The sequence below is a fragment of the Eriocheir sinensis genome, chromosome 25 (assembly GCF_024679095.1).
Source record: "Eriocheir sinensis breed Jianghai 21 chromosome 25, ASM2467909v1, whole genome shotgun sequence".
In the NCBI taxonomy this organism is placed as follows: domain Eukaryota; kingdom Metazoa; phylum Arthropoda; class Malacostraca; order Decapoda; family Varunidae; genus Eriocheir; species Eriocheir sinensis.
The window spans coordinates 6,078,288-6,093,287 of NC_066533.1; the positions used below are offsets into that span (position 1 = coordinate 6,078,288).

Sequence of the window (15,000 nt, forward strand, 5' to 3'; positions counted from 1 at the left end):
ACTAATTTTCCTGTTTCTCTTTTTTCCCCTTAAGTTTCGTTGTCTTTTTCCTCCTCCTCTTCCCACTTTTTGTTTTCCTACTCCTTCCCTTTCTTCCTGCTTTTTTCCTTTATTTTTCCTGTTCGTCACATTTTCTTCTTTTTTTCCCCTTGGTCACCTCAATTGTCTCCTTGTTATCTTTCTTTCCCTTTCTTCTTCCTCCTTTTTACTTCTTGTTTCCCTTCCCCTTCCCTTCCTCTTTCTTTCCCTCTTTTTCTGGTCGTTATATTTTCGCCTTCTTTTCCTTTTTGGTTCTTATAAGTCTCCACATTCGTCTCATTTTTATCTTCTTTTCTCTTTTTCCTCTTCCTCCTTGTTTTCTTATTCCGTCCCCTTTTCTCTTTCTGTTTCTTTCCCTGTTTTTCAGTTCGTCATCTTTTCGCCATCTTTTCCTTCTGGTTCTTATACGCCTCTACATTCGTCTCATTTTTATCTTCTTTTCTCGTTCTCCTCCTTGTTTTCTTATTCCGTCCCCTTTTCTCCCTGTTTCTCTCCATCTTTCTTCTGTGTCATATGTTTCGTTCTTTTTCTTCTTCTTTTCCTTCTGGTTCTCCTAAGTCTAATCCTTCTTCTTGTTATCTCGCTTTCTCTTTCTTCTTCCTCCTTCTTCGTAATAAAGGTGTGATATTTCCTTTTTCTCGCCTCATTAACATAATTTTCTCGACTCCTCCTCTTCCTCGTTTTCCTCCTCCTCGTGTTTCTTTTTCTTATTATCTCTTACGATTTCTCTCTTCCTCACTTCTCCAGGGTAGTTTTATAATATTTTCTTTCATTTATCATATTATGTCTTTTCATCATCTTTCTCCTCCTCTTCTTCCTCTTCGTCGAATTCATCTTTATCATCCTCTTTTCTACAAAGGTCTTTATTTTTTTTTAAATGGGGAATAGTTAAAACTGGGTTCTTGTTATTGTTTTCTATGATTCTTTTGTTGTTATTATTATTATTATTATTATTATTATTATTATTATTATTATTATTATTATTATTATTATTATTATTATTATTATTATTATTATTATTGTTATAATTTTTGTTGTTAAATAAAGGTAATGAAGCGAGCATATTTTGTTTTCTGTTTACATTAAGGTAAGCACACACACACACACACACACACACACACACACACACACACACACACACCTCTGATAGCTCAGTCTGTTAAAGTTTTGTGCTGCCAAGCTTCGCGGTCTGACAGGCGACGGTTCGAGCCCCGCTCCGGCCGGAATTTTTCCGCTGACAAGGAGTGGTTACTATCCCACCTTCAGCAAGGGGGATGAGGTGTGTGGTGTGTGAGGGTCCTGGCAGTACCCAGAGATCGACTATAAGGAGCTTACTCTTCGGGGGGTAATTGCTGGCGACTGCGAGTCCAACTCGTGATCAGGGTGAATTACAAACACACACACACACACACACACACACACACACACACACACACACGTGCGCGCGCGCGCTCACGTAAGTGGAGAGAGAGAGAGAGAGAGAGAGAGAGAGAGAGAGAGAGAGAGAGAGAGTTTGAGGCACTTCCTTCTCTGTCTGGAAATATTCTAGGAAGGACAGGAGAAATTGTAAGAGAGGTACGGAGGGAGGGAAGGAAGAGGAGGGAGGGAGGGAGAGTGATGGGGGAGGGAAGGAAGGAGGAATGGGCAAGACATCTGGTGGTAAGAAATTCAGCTTTTTTTCTCTCTCGTTTAAAGTCAGATGAAAGTTAGTTGAAGGCTGCGTTAGAGAGATTACACACACACACACACACACACACACACACACACACACACACACACACACACACACATACACACACACACACACACACACACACACACACACACACACACACACACACACACACGCAGTTAAGAGTTCTCTAATGCTACTGAAGCACTTTTAACCTTCACCACTTTTTCTTAAGACCACTACTACTTCTACTACCACCACCACCACTACTACTACTACTAGTACTACTACTACTACTACTACTACTACTACTACTACTCTTAATACTCAGTACCACTAATACCACTCTTTAACGAATGGCAGTTATACTCAATACCCTAATACCACTTTACTTGTTATCCCAATACCACTTTTACTTAATATTACTTCTACCTAATACCTTAATACCACTTAGCTAATTCCCCTTATACCTAATACCACTGATCACTCATACAGTCACACAGACTCACTCCGTCCACTGTTTCGTCATCAATAATAATGTTCACCTTCCTCTTTCTTTTCTTTTACTTTCACTCTCAACGCCAAATCAGCGATTTCCGGAGGGATAAATTTGGCTTTCGTAACCTGTCGCTCTCTCTCTCTCTCTCTCTCTCTCTCTCTCTCTCTCTCTCTCTCTGATTAGGTTGATGATAATGACAGTGATGATGATTATGATGATAGTGCATTAAGAAAGAAGAGGATGAGAAGGAGGAGGACGAGGAGGAGCAGGAGGAGGAAGAGGAGGAGGAGGAATGTAATGAGGTAGATAACGATGATGATGTTTAAAATAACAATATAAGAGGAAAAGGAGGAGGAGCTGGTGAAGGAGGATGATATGAAGTAGGAGGAGGAGGAGGAGGAGGAGAAGGAGGAGATGAAAGTAAAGGAGGAGGAGGAGAGGAATAAGGGTTAGAAGATGGAGGAAGAAGAAGAAGAAGAGGAGAAGGAAGAGGAAGAAGAGGCGGGCAATAACGATGTTTTTCCTTGCAAGTATGCTGATAATGAGGCACACACACACACACACACACACACACAAACAGACAAACACACACAAACAGACAAACACATGCACATACACAAACACAAACACAGACACACAGACAAACACAGACGCACACACACAAACACAAACACAGACACACAGACAAACACAGACGCACGCACACAAACACAAACACAGACACACAGACAAACAAGTAAAGAAAGAAACAAACAAACAAACGAACACCTGTTGCCGGAAATGCTTCTTTATTTGTATCCTCGTTTCAGGAAATGAGAGAAAGGGAAGACTCAAAAATTATTTACGAGAGAGAGAGAGAGAGAGAGAGAGAGAGAGAGAGACTAAACAGATACACGTCGAAAAAGTGGAAGAATCACATAATTATACAATAGAAATATAATAGAAATAATGAACATATCTTAAAAAAAATCATCTAATCACGCACGAGGCATCACGAAGCAAAACAAGACAACCAGAGGACATTTACACACCGCTCTTCAGATATACATATAAAACTTAGTGTTAATACAGACAGAGTATACACAAAAGATAAGTAAAGATTAGAATATGAGAACAGACGCCCATATCACAGGCTCTCCCTTCTAAACGAACACACAGTTAAGTAGATGCTGTTGGTTTGTATGAGTCGATAAATAAGTGATATCTCTTAGTAATGGAAAACAAGGGAAGGGAAGAAGAAAAGGGGGATAAGTGGGAAAGGACAAAGAGTAAGGGGAGGGAGAGGAAGGGGAATTAGACAGTAGGGAAATAAGCTGAAGATTTACGTAGAGGGAGGAGGAAGAAGGGAAAAGGAGGGAAGGGGAATTTCAAAGGAAGGTCAGAGAGGCAAAAGTTAAGTTATATATTGTCACATACAAAACAGCACAGCAAAGAGGTTAAACGCAAACACACACACACACAGACACACACACAAAGACTCACAGGACAGACAAAATAAAGAAAAGACATATATAAAAATTCTCACCTAAACACACACTACCTAATACGAATAACCAAACCCACCACCACCACCACCACCACCACCACCGCCGCCACCACCTCCGCCGCCGCAGTTGGAGGGGATGGTGATGGTCTGCGTGACGGTGGAGTAGTGGTTCTGCGTGGCGATGGAGGTCTCGGTGACGGGGAAGTGTGAGGTGAGCGTCTGGGTGAAGTACCGAGGCACCTGGACTGTCCTCGTCACCTGTTGAGTCTCCGTGCGGGTCTGGAACACGGTCTGGAACTGCGTCTGGATCTGTGTGGGGGGAGAGAAAGGGGGGTTAGGGAGGGAGTGTGTGTGGAGGGTATGGGATGGAGGGAGAGGTGAAGGAGAGAAAGGTGACGGAGGAAAGTATGCAGAGGAGGTATGGTGTGGAAGGAGAGAGACAGGTGAGGGAGAGGTTGTTAAGAGGTAAAGAGGGAAGGCGAGGAGGGGAAGTAAGGGAGGAAAGAATGTGGAGGGATGTTGAGGGATTGAGATGTGTAGAAGAGAGGGAAAGTTGATGGAGTGAGGTATAAGAGGGAGAGAGTAGAGGGTGACAGAGGGAGGGAAAGGTAAGGAGAGAGGATGTCGGAGCTGAGGAGTGGAGGGAGGATGTGGAAGGTGAGGAGGAAGGAAGAGTGTGGACTGAAGGAATGTGTGAAGGCAAGGAGAGTGCAGGGAGAGTGGAGACTGTGGAGAGAAGTGGAGTGTGAATGGAGTGAGTGTGGAGGAAGGGAGAGTGTGTAAGAAGGGAGAGGTGAAGGAGACAAGGAAAGTGTGGAGGAAAGGAGAAATGGAGATAAGGAATTGCAGTCTGGAGGGAAGGGAGGGACGTGATATGTGGAGTACTACAGTGGAGAGGAGAAGATGGAGGGAAGGGGTGAAAGGAAGTGAGGGAAAGTGAGGAGGCAAGGGTAGGAGAAGAGACAGGCGGAGATATGAAGAGAAACTTAAATTTACTAGGGTTAATGAAGGGCTATTAATCTCTCTCTCTCTCTCTCTCTCTCTCTCTCTCTCTCTCTCTCTCTCTCTCTCTCTCTCTCTCTCTCTCTCTCTCTCTCTCTCTCTCTCTCTCTCTCTCTCTCTCTCTCTCTCTCCCTCTCTCTCTCACATAATCTTCCCACCCTCATCTATCCCATTACCTCCCTTCATCCCCATTATTCACCCCCGCCTCCTCCCCATCTCTTCCACTTCTGTTATGGCCAAGGAGACAAACAAGAGAGAAAGAGAAAGAAAATAAAAAAAACAAATTCATCCCACTCCAAGAAATACAACGTAAGGGGACGCCATCAAAATTAAAACCTTTGTGGTAGACTGACAAAGCTTCATTACTAGAAACATGAAAAAAACTCATTAAAACGCAATTAATTTTTCCTTTCGACTTTTGGAAATCGTCTACGCAAAACAGTCTCGTCTTAAAACACTCCCCTTATGAACTCAAGTCGTAGGAAGGAAGGAAGGAGGGAAGGAGGGAGGGAACACACAACTTAGAAGTCACTTACCTGGTTAGTCAAATACAGAGTAGCCTTACCTTAAAACGATTCCCCTCAAGAAAAACTCAACTTGTAGGAAGGAAGAAAGTAAGTAAGGAAGGAAGGAAGGCGGGAAAGAACACAACATCTAAAAGCTCCTCACCTGGTTGATCGAACAGTCCCTAACAGTCCCTAATAACAATCCCCTCAAGAAAACTCAAGTCATAGGAAGGGAGGAAGAAAGGCAGGCAGGCAGGAGAGAAGGAAGGAACACAACATCTGGCACTCACCTGGTTGTTCTGCTCGGTCCTCGTGATCACCTGCACCAGGGTCGTCGTGGACACCTGGATCCTTGTGGAGAACGAGGTCTCGGTCACCCTCTGGAACTGCGTCTGCGTCAGAAACTGGGTGTCGGTCAGGATCTGGGCGCGGGTCACGTACTTGGTCTCCGTCAGTAGCTGCAAGGGAGAGGTGAGAGGGAGGGGGGTTAGAGGGGAGAATTTTGGCGGGAGAGGAGTAAAGGGAGAGGGGTTGGAGAGGTAGGTAAGGTTGAGTGAGGTGTGTGTTTGTGTGAAAAGAGGAAGGGGAAGGAAAGGGGAGAAAGAGGTTGTAGGGTGTATGAGGTCGAGATGGGGAAGGAAGAAAGAAAAGAGGGAGCAAAAAAGGAGAGGGAAAGAGGAAGGAAGGTTTGTGAATGAGGTGTGTGAATGGAAAAGAAGCGTAGGGAAGGGGAGAGAAGGGATGCAGGGCTGTAGGTAAGGGGTGAGAAGGGAAAGGGAAAATGGGAAGGGAGATCAGAAGGGGAAGGAAGGTTTGTGAATGAGATGTGTTTGTATGAATGAAGGAAACTGAAGGATAGGGGAGAGAAAGGTTGTAGGGTTATGGTGAGGTTAGGGGTGAGAGGGAAAAGGGAGAGGAGAAATAGGAAAGGGAAAGGAAGGGAAAGGAAGGGATGTTTGTATGGTGTATTTGAGTGAATGGAAGAAAGGGAGGGACGAAAGGGATGGGTTGTTGTGTTATGTTGATGTTCTCTCTCTCTCTCTCTCTCTCTCTCTCTCTCTCTCTTTTGTCATTCTCCCGTGAATTCATCTAAACTTTCCCGGAAGAAGGTTCTATAGAATACTTCCTCCTCCTCCCCCTTCTCCTCTTCCTCCTCCTCCTCCCATCTTTTCTCCCGTCACTCCTCTCTCTCCGCTGTTTCTTCCTCCACCCTAACCCTTAACCTTTTAGCCATTTCTCTCTTTTCATCCTTTTCCTCCCTCCTCCCATCCTTTCACCTTTCCCTCCTCTTTTATTGTTGCCTTCCACTCCTCTCAATAGCCCAATCTCTTCTCTCCTCTGTTGTCAAGATGCAATAGACTTTAAACTTTTGCTCCGGGATCCAATGCTTTAACCTTTGCTATCTTTCTCCTCTATTCTCTCCTCACCTGCATGCTCTTTGGCCTTACGTGTTTGTTTCTCCAATTACAACTTTCACCATTGATTGGGTTATATGTGTCTGTTAAAGTGAAGTGAGATGCAGGAGTCCAGATTCTATGCTATTATGATTTCCTTCGTCTTTTTCTGTACTTTTCTCTCTCCTTCCTTCTATTGTACCTATTTTTCTCATAGTTTCTGATCCTTTTCTTACACCCAATCGCTTGACTATTCTTCCTTTACTCTTTTGTTCACCTTTCCTATATACCTACACACCTACTCTACCCACTAGTTCCATTAGTTCATATTTATACACCTGAGCATTGATTCTTCTTTCCCATCCTTTGGTTTATTTTTTCTATACATCTTTACATTAGTTCGTCTTACCCTACCCATTAGTTCATCGCCCCTATACAACTTCATTCTTCTTTCTTGCGCATTAGTTTACCTTTCTTATATTCTTCTGCCCATTAAATCATGTCTCAACGCTTAATGACTTTTCTCTCCTACCCATTAACTTGCATCCCTTATCCACCTTCCCTCTTCTTCCTTACCCCTTAGCTTGCATTCTCTATACATACTCTACCCCCTTCATATATACCCCTACCCCCTTATACATACTTAAACATACACCTACCCCCCCCTTGTACATATTTCCATCCTCATACATACACCTACCCATTAGTTTGCCGCCCTCCTCCCTTTCCCATCCCCCTTTTCTCACCTGCGTTTGTGTTTGTATAATGGGCGGCGGTGTTGAGGTAACGACATCCCTTTGCACGATGGTGGAGGCGATGATGCGGGTGCGTGTGATCTCCCGGAAGATGGTCGTGGGGATGGCGCGCGTGCGGGTGCTCACTACTGTGGTGGGGATGAACTGCGTCGCTGTCACCACGGAGATCTGCACGTTAGGCCTGCAGTCACCCCCTCCGCCCCCTCCTCCTTGGTTTGGGGTGCCGTATAAACCTCCTATTGTGCCGCCTCCTCCTCCTCCTCCTCCTGCCCCTCCTCCTCCTCCCCCTCCTCCTCCTCCAATTATGTGTCCTCCCCCTCCTCCTCCAAAACCACCGCCTGATCCTCCTCCTCCTCCGATATGTCCTCCTCCTCCCCCTCCAAAACCTCCTCCTGATCCTCCTCCTCCCCCTCCGAATCCACCTCCTGATCCTCCTCCTCCTCCTCCTCCATAGCTAATTCCTCCTCCACCTCCTCCTCCTCCTCCTCCTCCACTTCCTCCTCCTCCTCCTCCGATGGGGATTATAGGAGGGCTGACGCTCTGCACCTGAGGAAGAAAGAAAAATAGGATTAGTAGGATTTTTAAAGGATTAAAACGCCGACTGGGAGGATTATAACACTGACTTGGGGTTGGAATATACAGGAAACGACTTAATAGTGAAGAAACGTTTGCATTGTGAGGTTACTGTGAGAGAGAGGGTAAAAAAAGGTTAGTTAATTGAAAAAGGTGAAAAAATGGGTTGTTATGGGATAAAGAGGATTGCCTACTACTATGGCTGCGTGCAAAGGGTGTCATGTATTTTTTTTTTTTGTGTGTGTGTGTGGAGCTATTTCTGTTGCATTTCCTGTTAGCATGAAACGGTTAGGGTACAGGGTAATGGATTCCTTTTTTTTTTTACTTTTTTGTTCATTATGTGTAGAGCTTCATTACTGACTGGCATGTTTCCGGTGCCTTTGTTGCGTGTATAGCGCTGTATTTTAGTTAATCTTACACCAGGATGGATAACACAGTAGCAATGGAAATATGGACAGCACCAGGGACCATAAATAAGATGGGATGTATTGAGTAAAATGAAATATAGGTAAAACTAAGTAAAAAATAAAATAAAAGAGAAAAACAAAGAATATGACATAAACTCCATTACTGAAGTAGGTTTTATGTGTATTTTGCATAATTTACATTGAAAAATTTATAGCAATATCACACATTTGATCCATGATTTAGCATTCGTTTTATAGCTAGATATAATATTTATTTGTGAACGTTTGCAGCAATACCAGACGAATTAGACTGCATCAAACATTTAAGTCGGCTGTAGTCATATACGTACACACATTGAATTTAAAATTTGCTTATGAAATTCGACGCATGGTGTAATTGCTTTGGTGATATCTGTTCTCAGGTATATGAACACTGGCAGAATATTAACTTCATCTAATTAATTCCTCTGAAAACATACGAGGCGAGGAACATGAGAGTGGTGGAAGACTGCTATGTATTAAAACACACACACACACACACACACACACACACACAGGCGCTCTCTAATGGGACTGCTCATCGCCTAATAAATAATAAGTACTACTTTTCAGAAGAAGAAATATATAGTAATAGTGATAATAGAAGAAGAAGAAGAAGAAGAAGAGGAAGAAGAAATTATATATAACTTACATATAACGAAAGAGATAACGCGAATCGCAAAAGGGACAGAGATAAACTTTCCGTAGAAGTGATGATAATAATGATAATAATAATAATAATAATAATAATAATAATAATAATGATAATAATAATAATGATAATACTAATAATGATAATAACAATAATAACGACCCCAAGGAGGAGGAGGAGGAGGAAGACTCATTTTTATATATGACAAACAGAAAATGGGACTGGACAAGACACATCACACACACAAGGCTTACTCATAATTAATATAAAACCAATACGGGGGATCTTGACACTAACTCGACATCCCTAACCTTAACTTTACGTACTGGGAAGAAGTTTTAGGAAGTGTTATCAATATATCACGCGGCAATGAGGTTTTAGAGGCTAACCTTCCATTATACAAGATTGGACAAAGCGCGGGGTGGACACGTGCGCGAGTTGCCTGCTGTGTGCGTGTGGTGAGGATGTTAGACGTTCTTTGCATGTTTTTTTGCGTGTGTTTGCGTATGTCTGCGTGTGTGACGATCCCTGCGGCTTCTGTGAACTCACTAGTGTCTTTTCGTGGTGTCATACTTTAGTGGAAAAATGTAGAGGACTAGAGAAAGGCAGAAATATGAGGCTAGTGGCAGGTCTACATGGGGACTAAGTGTGTTTTCGTGTTTATTTGCGTGTGTGTGAACGTGTGCCGACTTGAACGACTTGTATTACCTCTCTAGCGTGTTGTCGTGTTGTCATACTTAAGTGGAAGAAGGTGGAGAACGAGGAAAAGGCTTAAATATGAGGCTAGTGGGAGAAAAGTCAAAATCTAGGTGGTGATTTGTTTGTGTTTATTTGCGTGTGTTTGCGTGTGTGTGAACGTGTGACGACCTGTACGGTTTCAATGGCCTCTCTGGTGTCTCGTGCTCTCATAACCAAGTGGAAAGAGATTAAAGACTAGGAAAAAGGTTGAATATGATGAGGCTTGTGGGAGGTACACCATAATTCAAGACGTGTGGAGAAGAATTGCGTGTGTTTTTGTGTGTTTAATTGCGTGTGTGTGAACGTGTGATCACCTGTAAGACTTTTAAGGTCTCTCTAGCGTTTTGTCATGCTGTCATACCTATTTCGAAGAAGGAGACGGACTAGAAAACCAAGAAAATGAGTTGCGAGAGAGAAATAAAAATCCAGAACGTGTGAAGAAGGATTGTGTATGTGTGATAACTACTCCTTCTGTGGCCTCTGAAGGGTCTTGTGGTGTTCTCATATCAAAGTTGAAAAAGATAAAGGATTAGAAACCATTAAAATATGACCTACGAGAGAAAAATAAAAATCCAGCTTGTGTGCAACATCATTAAGTGCGTTTATTTGCGTTTAGTTACGTGTGCATGGGTGTAAGACGACCTGTACGACTTCCATGACCTCTCTAGTGTGTTGTCGTGTCTGATATGAGAATGGAAAAAAGTTATGACAGAGAACCAACCACACAGAAAAAGTGAGATGTGGGAAAAACAAAGTCAGGTAGAAGACTTAGAAACAAACGAACAAGAACAACAACAACGAAAAAATAAAGAAGACTCACGTAGGAAAAAAACAAAGACCAAGACCCAAGATTCAGAAATAAACAGACGAACAAATAAATAAATAAATGAAGACAGGTGTGAAGAAAACAAAGACCAAAAACCAGGACTCGGAAACAAACTAACAAAAATAAAGAAAGAAACACGTGGGAACCCCCCCCCCAATAAAAAAAAAAGATCATTACCCAGAAAAAAAAAATATAGGAGACTCACGTGGGAGAAACCAAAGTCATTCCCTAAGTTACCACCACCTCCGCCGCCGCCGCCGTCGCTATAGGAGCCGCCGAAGCCGCCATCGCCGCCGCCAAAGCCGTCCCCGAAGCCGCTATCACCGCCGCCAAAGCCCCCACCAGAGCCGCCTATCTGGTTGCCGCCGCCGCCGAGGTTGCTCCCCTGTGTGATGGCAACGGCCGCCATCAACGCCGCCGCCGCCATCAACAATATCTGGTCACCTGCCGCCATCACTGCAAGGTAAGAAGTAATTAACAGCTGATCTACCTGTTAGGAGCTGCATTAACACTTACTTAATAAGGAGTTGCATTAACCAACATCTAGTCTACCTGTAAGGACCTCCATTAATTAACATCTGGTCTACCTGTAAGGAGCTGCATTAACGCTTACTATGAGGAGTTGCATTAACGAACATCTAGTCTACCTGTAAGGACCTCCATTAATTAACATCTGGTCTACCTGTGCTCCGTAAAATCTGTGTTGAGGGTTATTCAAGAGATATAAATAATGTAAATACGGTGAGTATCAGTAAGGTAAATAAGGTAAGGTAAATCTCTATAAGTTCACCCGCGTCACAGGGGCGGACAGAACTTTATTTATGCTAAGTGTTGATGTTTGAATTAATCCTCTAACTAAAATATATATGCCCCGCGGAAGTCAAATATTCTCTATGAAAAATACAAATAATAACTATATGGTGTGTGTGTGTGTTGGGGGTAGGGGGGTGGAAGACGCTCAGTTCTCCGAAAGACTGCCCTTTGTATTGTGTTTCGTGTGATTTGTGTGTTCGTTTTGCTGTGTACTCGTGCTGTGTTGTGTTACATAGTGCCATAGTGGTGGGTGTTGGTTTGTGTGTATAGCTAAACTAAGGGGATCAAAATACCTTTGGATATATGTTTTGATCATCTGTCTTTTGTCATCTCCCTTTGCCTGCTTTTGTTGAGTATATCTTTTTGTAATTTTGTTTTGTCCTTAGCCTAAGCAAAGGAAAATATATTACAGGGTTTTGATTAGATAGTGTCGCCGTGTCACACTAGGTTAAGTTAGATTAGTAGAGTTCGTTAAATTAGGATAGGTTAAGTTAGTTTAGCCTACGTTAGTTTAGCTGTTTTGCCTTAAGCCATACTCTTTCAGCAAAGGAAAATAAATAACAGGGTTTTGATTAGATATAGTCACACTAGGTTAAGTTAGATTAGTAGAGTTCGTTAAATTAGGATAGGTTAAGTTAGTTTAGGCTATGTTAGTTAAGCTGTGTTAGTTTAAAAGAAAAAGTTAGACTGAATAGGGAAAGATTTTGCGTATTTGTAGGTTTACAGTGTTAAGTAGGATAAACAAGGCTGGATTGAGGTGTTAATAGGCTAGTTTACATCACAGTGAGATTAGTTAGCTTAGGTCAGATAACAATAAGAGTTGAACTATGTGAGGATAGTTTGCACACTGATAATGGGTAAAGTTGGGTAAAATTGGTTAGATCTTGATTGTCTATTAGGTCACGTCAGAGTAAGATAAGTTAGGTCAGGCTGAATTAGGTTTAAAGTTTGATTGAATGAGAATAGTTTGCACACTGCTATTGGGGAGGACTTAGGAAAATGGGTTAGGATGAATAGGTTGAAAGTTGGACTATGTGATAATTTAGTCTGAATGACAATAGTTTGCATTGGTATAGGTAAAATTGGGTAAAAGGAGTTAGTCCTTGATTGTCCACTAATTGGCTACATTACATTGAGTTTGATTAAGGTCAGATAGGTTAGTTTATTTAATCGATTGAGTGGAAAAAATAAGTTTGCATAGTGTTCTTGTGTAAAGTTTAGAAGAATGGATTAGGCCATGTTAGGTTATATCACAGTAAATTTTGTTAGGTTAGGGTACATTAAATTAGAAGTTGGACAGTTTGCATGGTGTTAATGAGTAAAGATGGGTAAAAAGGGTTGACACCGGGATGTATGCTGATTGTCCACTTCATAGTAAAGAGAGTTAGTCTATGCTGAGGTAAATCTGGTGAAAAAGGGGCATGATAAATATAGAATAATATGCTTTGTATACTTAGAATGTATTATTTTGATTTGGTGATAGCTTGCAAAATGAGGCCGTTCATTATAGTTTTATATTTTTGGTTAATGTTGATTATGATAAAAAACGGATTAAACAAGAACAGATTTTAAGATTGGGTTTGCAAAAGTTTAGTCATTTCTACTCGAGTTGATAAGATGCTGTCTCTTATATGTATAGCCTAGTAGCCTTACGCATTTCGTACTCAGTTGTCTTTTGTGCGGTCTGTATAATTGTGTCGAATGGCCTTTTGTCTGCTATAAAGTCTGTTGTACTGTAGAAAGTCTGTTATATGATGTGTCGTGTGTTAGGTAACGATTGTGCTGTGAAATGTCTGTGGTGAGTCTCGATTGCTGTGATGACTTGATTGTTGACGGGTAATGATTGCTATGACCAGAGATTGTGCTGCGTAATGATGGGGATGATTGTTGTGATGACTTTAGAATGTGATTGTTAACGTTTGTGCTTCGTAATGGTTGTGGTGACTGGATTGTGATGACTGTTGATTATGATGGTTAACGCCTCTATCACGTAATGGTTGTGATGATCTTAAGTTTGTGGTGAGTAATGGTTGCCGTGATTTTAATGGTCCAGGAAGTGTAGCTTTTTAATGGTTATGTGTGTGTGTTTGTTTATCATTTTCCGTAACTTTCTTTTTGTCACAATGCACTATGGAGATAATAAAAAGAGAGCATTGTGAGTGCAAAAAGTAAAGTGTGTGTGTGTGTGTGTTAATCATGCTTATGAAGAATAGCGTTGTGGGGAGGGTGACAGTGGTGATGGAGGAGGAGTCGCGTGTTTGACAGCCAAGCGACAGATGGCAGCACTAGGCGGCGGCACCAGCTGATTGTGGCGAGTGTTGCCGCGCGCTGGTCAATATTTATTTTCCTAGGTATTCATTACTTACATTGTTTTTTTTTTAATTGATTCGCTCATTAACTTGTCTCCTTCTGTAGTTGTTTTGTTCCCTAGGTAATTGGTTTATTATATCCCGCATTGTCATATATACTTATCATTATAAAAAGTTGTAATTGGACAGAGATTTTAATATATGCTGATTTACTTACTAGTTTGAGTACTATAGTAAATATGTCTATTAAGGATTGAGGCTTAGAGAGGGAGGATACCGATTGATAGGTATGTAGGTAATGAGAGAGAGAGAGAGAGAGAGAGAGAGAGAGAGAGAGAGAGAGAGAGAGAGAGAGAGAGAGAGAGAGAGACTGGCCTTCCCTGCAGTGTTTCGTAGTCTTGGTGCTGTGTTTCTTGCCACTTTCCAATTCCGTCGTTTAGTCAGCTGTCACTTGGCCTTCCGACTTGTGTTTATATATAGTAAGAGAACGGTCGTAGAGGCTCAGGCGTGATGTAATGGCAGTGTGTAAGGTATTTGTATGTGTAGCTTGTTTTCCGTTTTCTTTTCCTTGTTTCCGTTCCTTCCTGTCCTATTTTATTCTTTAGTGTTTTCCTTCTATTTATTTATCGTTTTTTCTTTATGTATACTTTTTATTCAGTTCTTTATTTTTTCTTTATTCGTTTGCTTGTCTGTATATCTTTGTTCTTTTTTTTTTGCATTCTCGTTTTTTTCTCCCATTTTCTTTCCTTCTATTTTCCTTGCTTCCTCTCATGTTGTTTTTCAATTTTTTATCTGTTTTTTTCTTATTACCATGTTAATTTGCCTGTCTCATTATTTCCCTCTATCTTCCATTATTCCTTCTTTCCTGTCATGCTTTCTTTCTATTTCTTGATCTCCTTTCTCTTATTCTACTAATATGCTTGTCTGTGTCTTTCCTTTTATCTTCCTTCCTTCCTTTCAATTCTCTATATTTATTTCTCTTTTCTCTTATTCTATTTATTTTTTCTATGTCCGTTCTTTCCTTCTTTCACCCTTCCTCCCTTCATTCTTTTCATGTTCTCTCTATTTCTTTCTCTACTTTTTCTTGCTTTATTAATTTGCTTGTGTGTCTGTTCCTTCCCTCTATCTTCCTTCCTTTCTTCCTTTCTTTCATGTTCTTTATTTCTTTCTCTACTTTCTCATGGCTCATTTGCTTGTTTGTCTTATTTCCTTCTATTTTCCTTTATTCATTTATTCCTTTCATGTTTTCATTTCTCTTTCTTATTCTATTCATTTGCTTGTCTTGTCTTT

General features: G+C 41.5%; 1 protein-coding gene across 1 annotated transcript in view; it reads right to left on the minus strand.

Annotated features, from left to right (window-relative positions):
* The window catches only part of LOC127003622 (keratin, type II cytoskeletal 1-like), an 81,219-nt gene that overhangs the window by 10,530 nt on the left and 55,689 nt on the right, over positions 1-15,000 (minus strand). The window contains exons 2-3 of the mRNA XM_050870529.1: positions 10,794-11,044; positions 7,345-7,692 (exon numbers count right to left, since the gene is read on the minus strand). Coding sequence (XP_050726486.1) covers positions 7,345-7,692; positions 10,794-11,044 — 599 coding nt within the window. The remainder of the gene's footprint in view (positions 1-7,344; positions 7,693-10,793; positions 11,045-15,000) is intronic.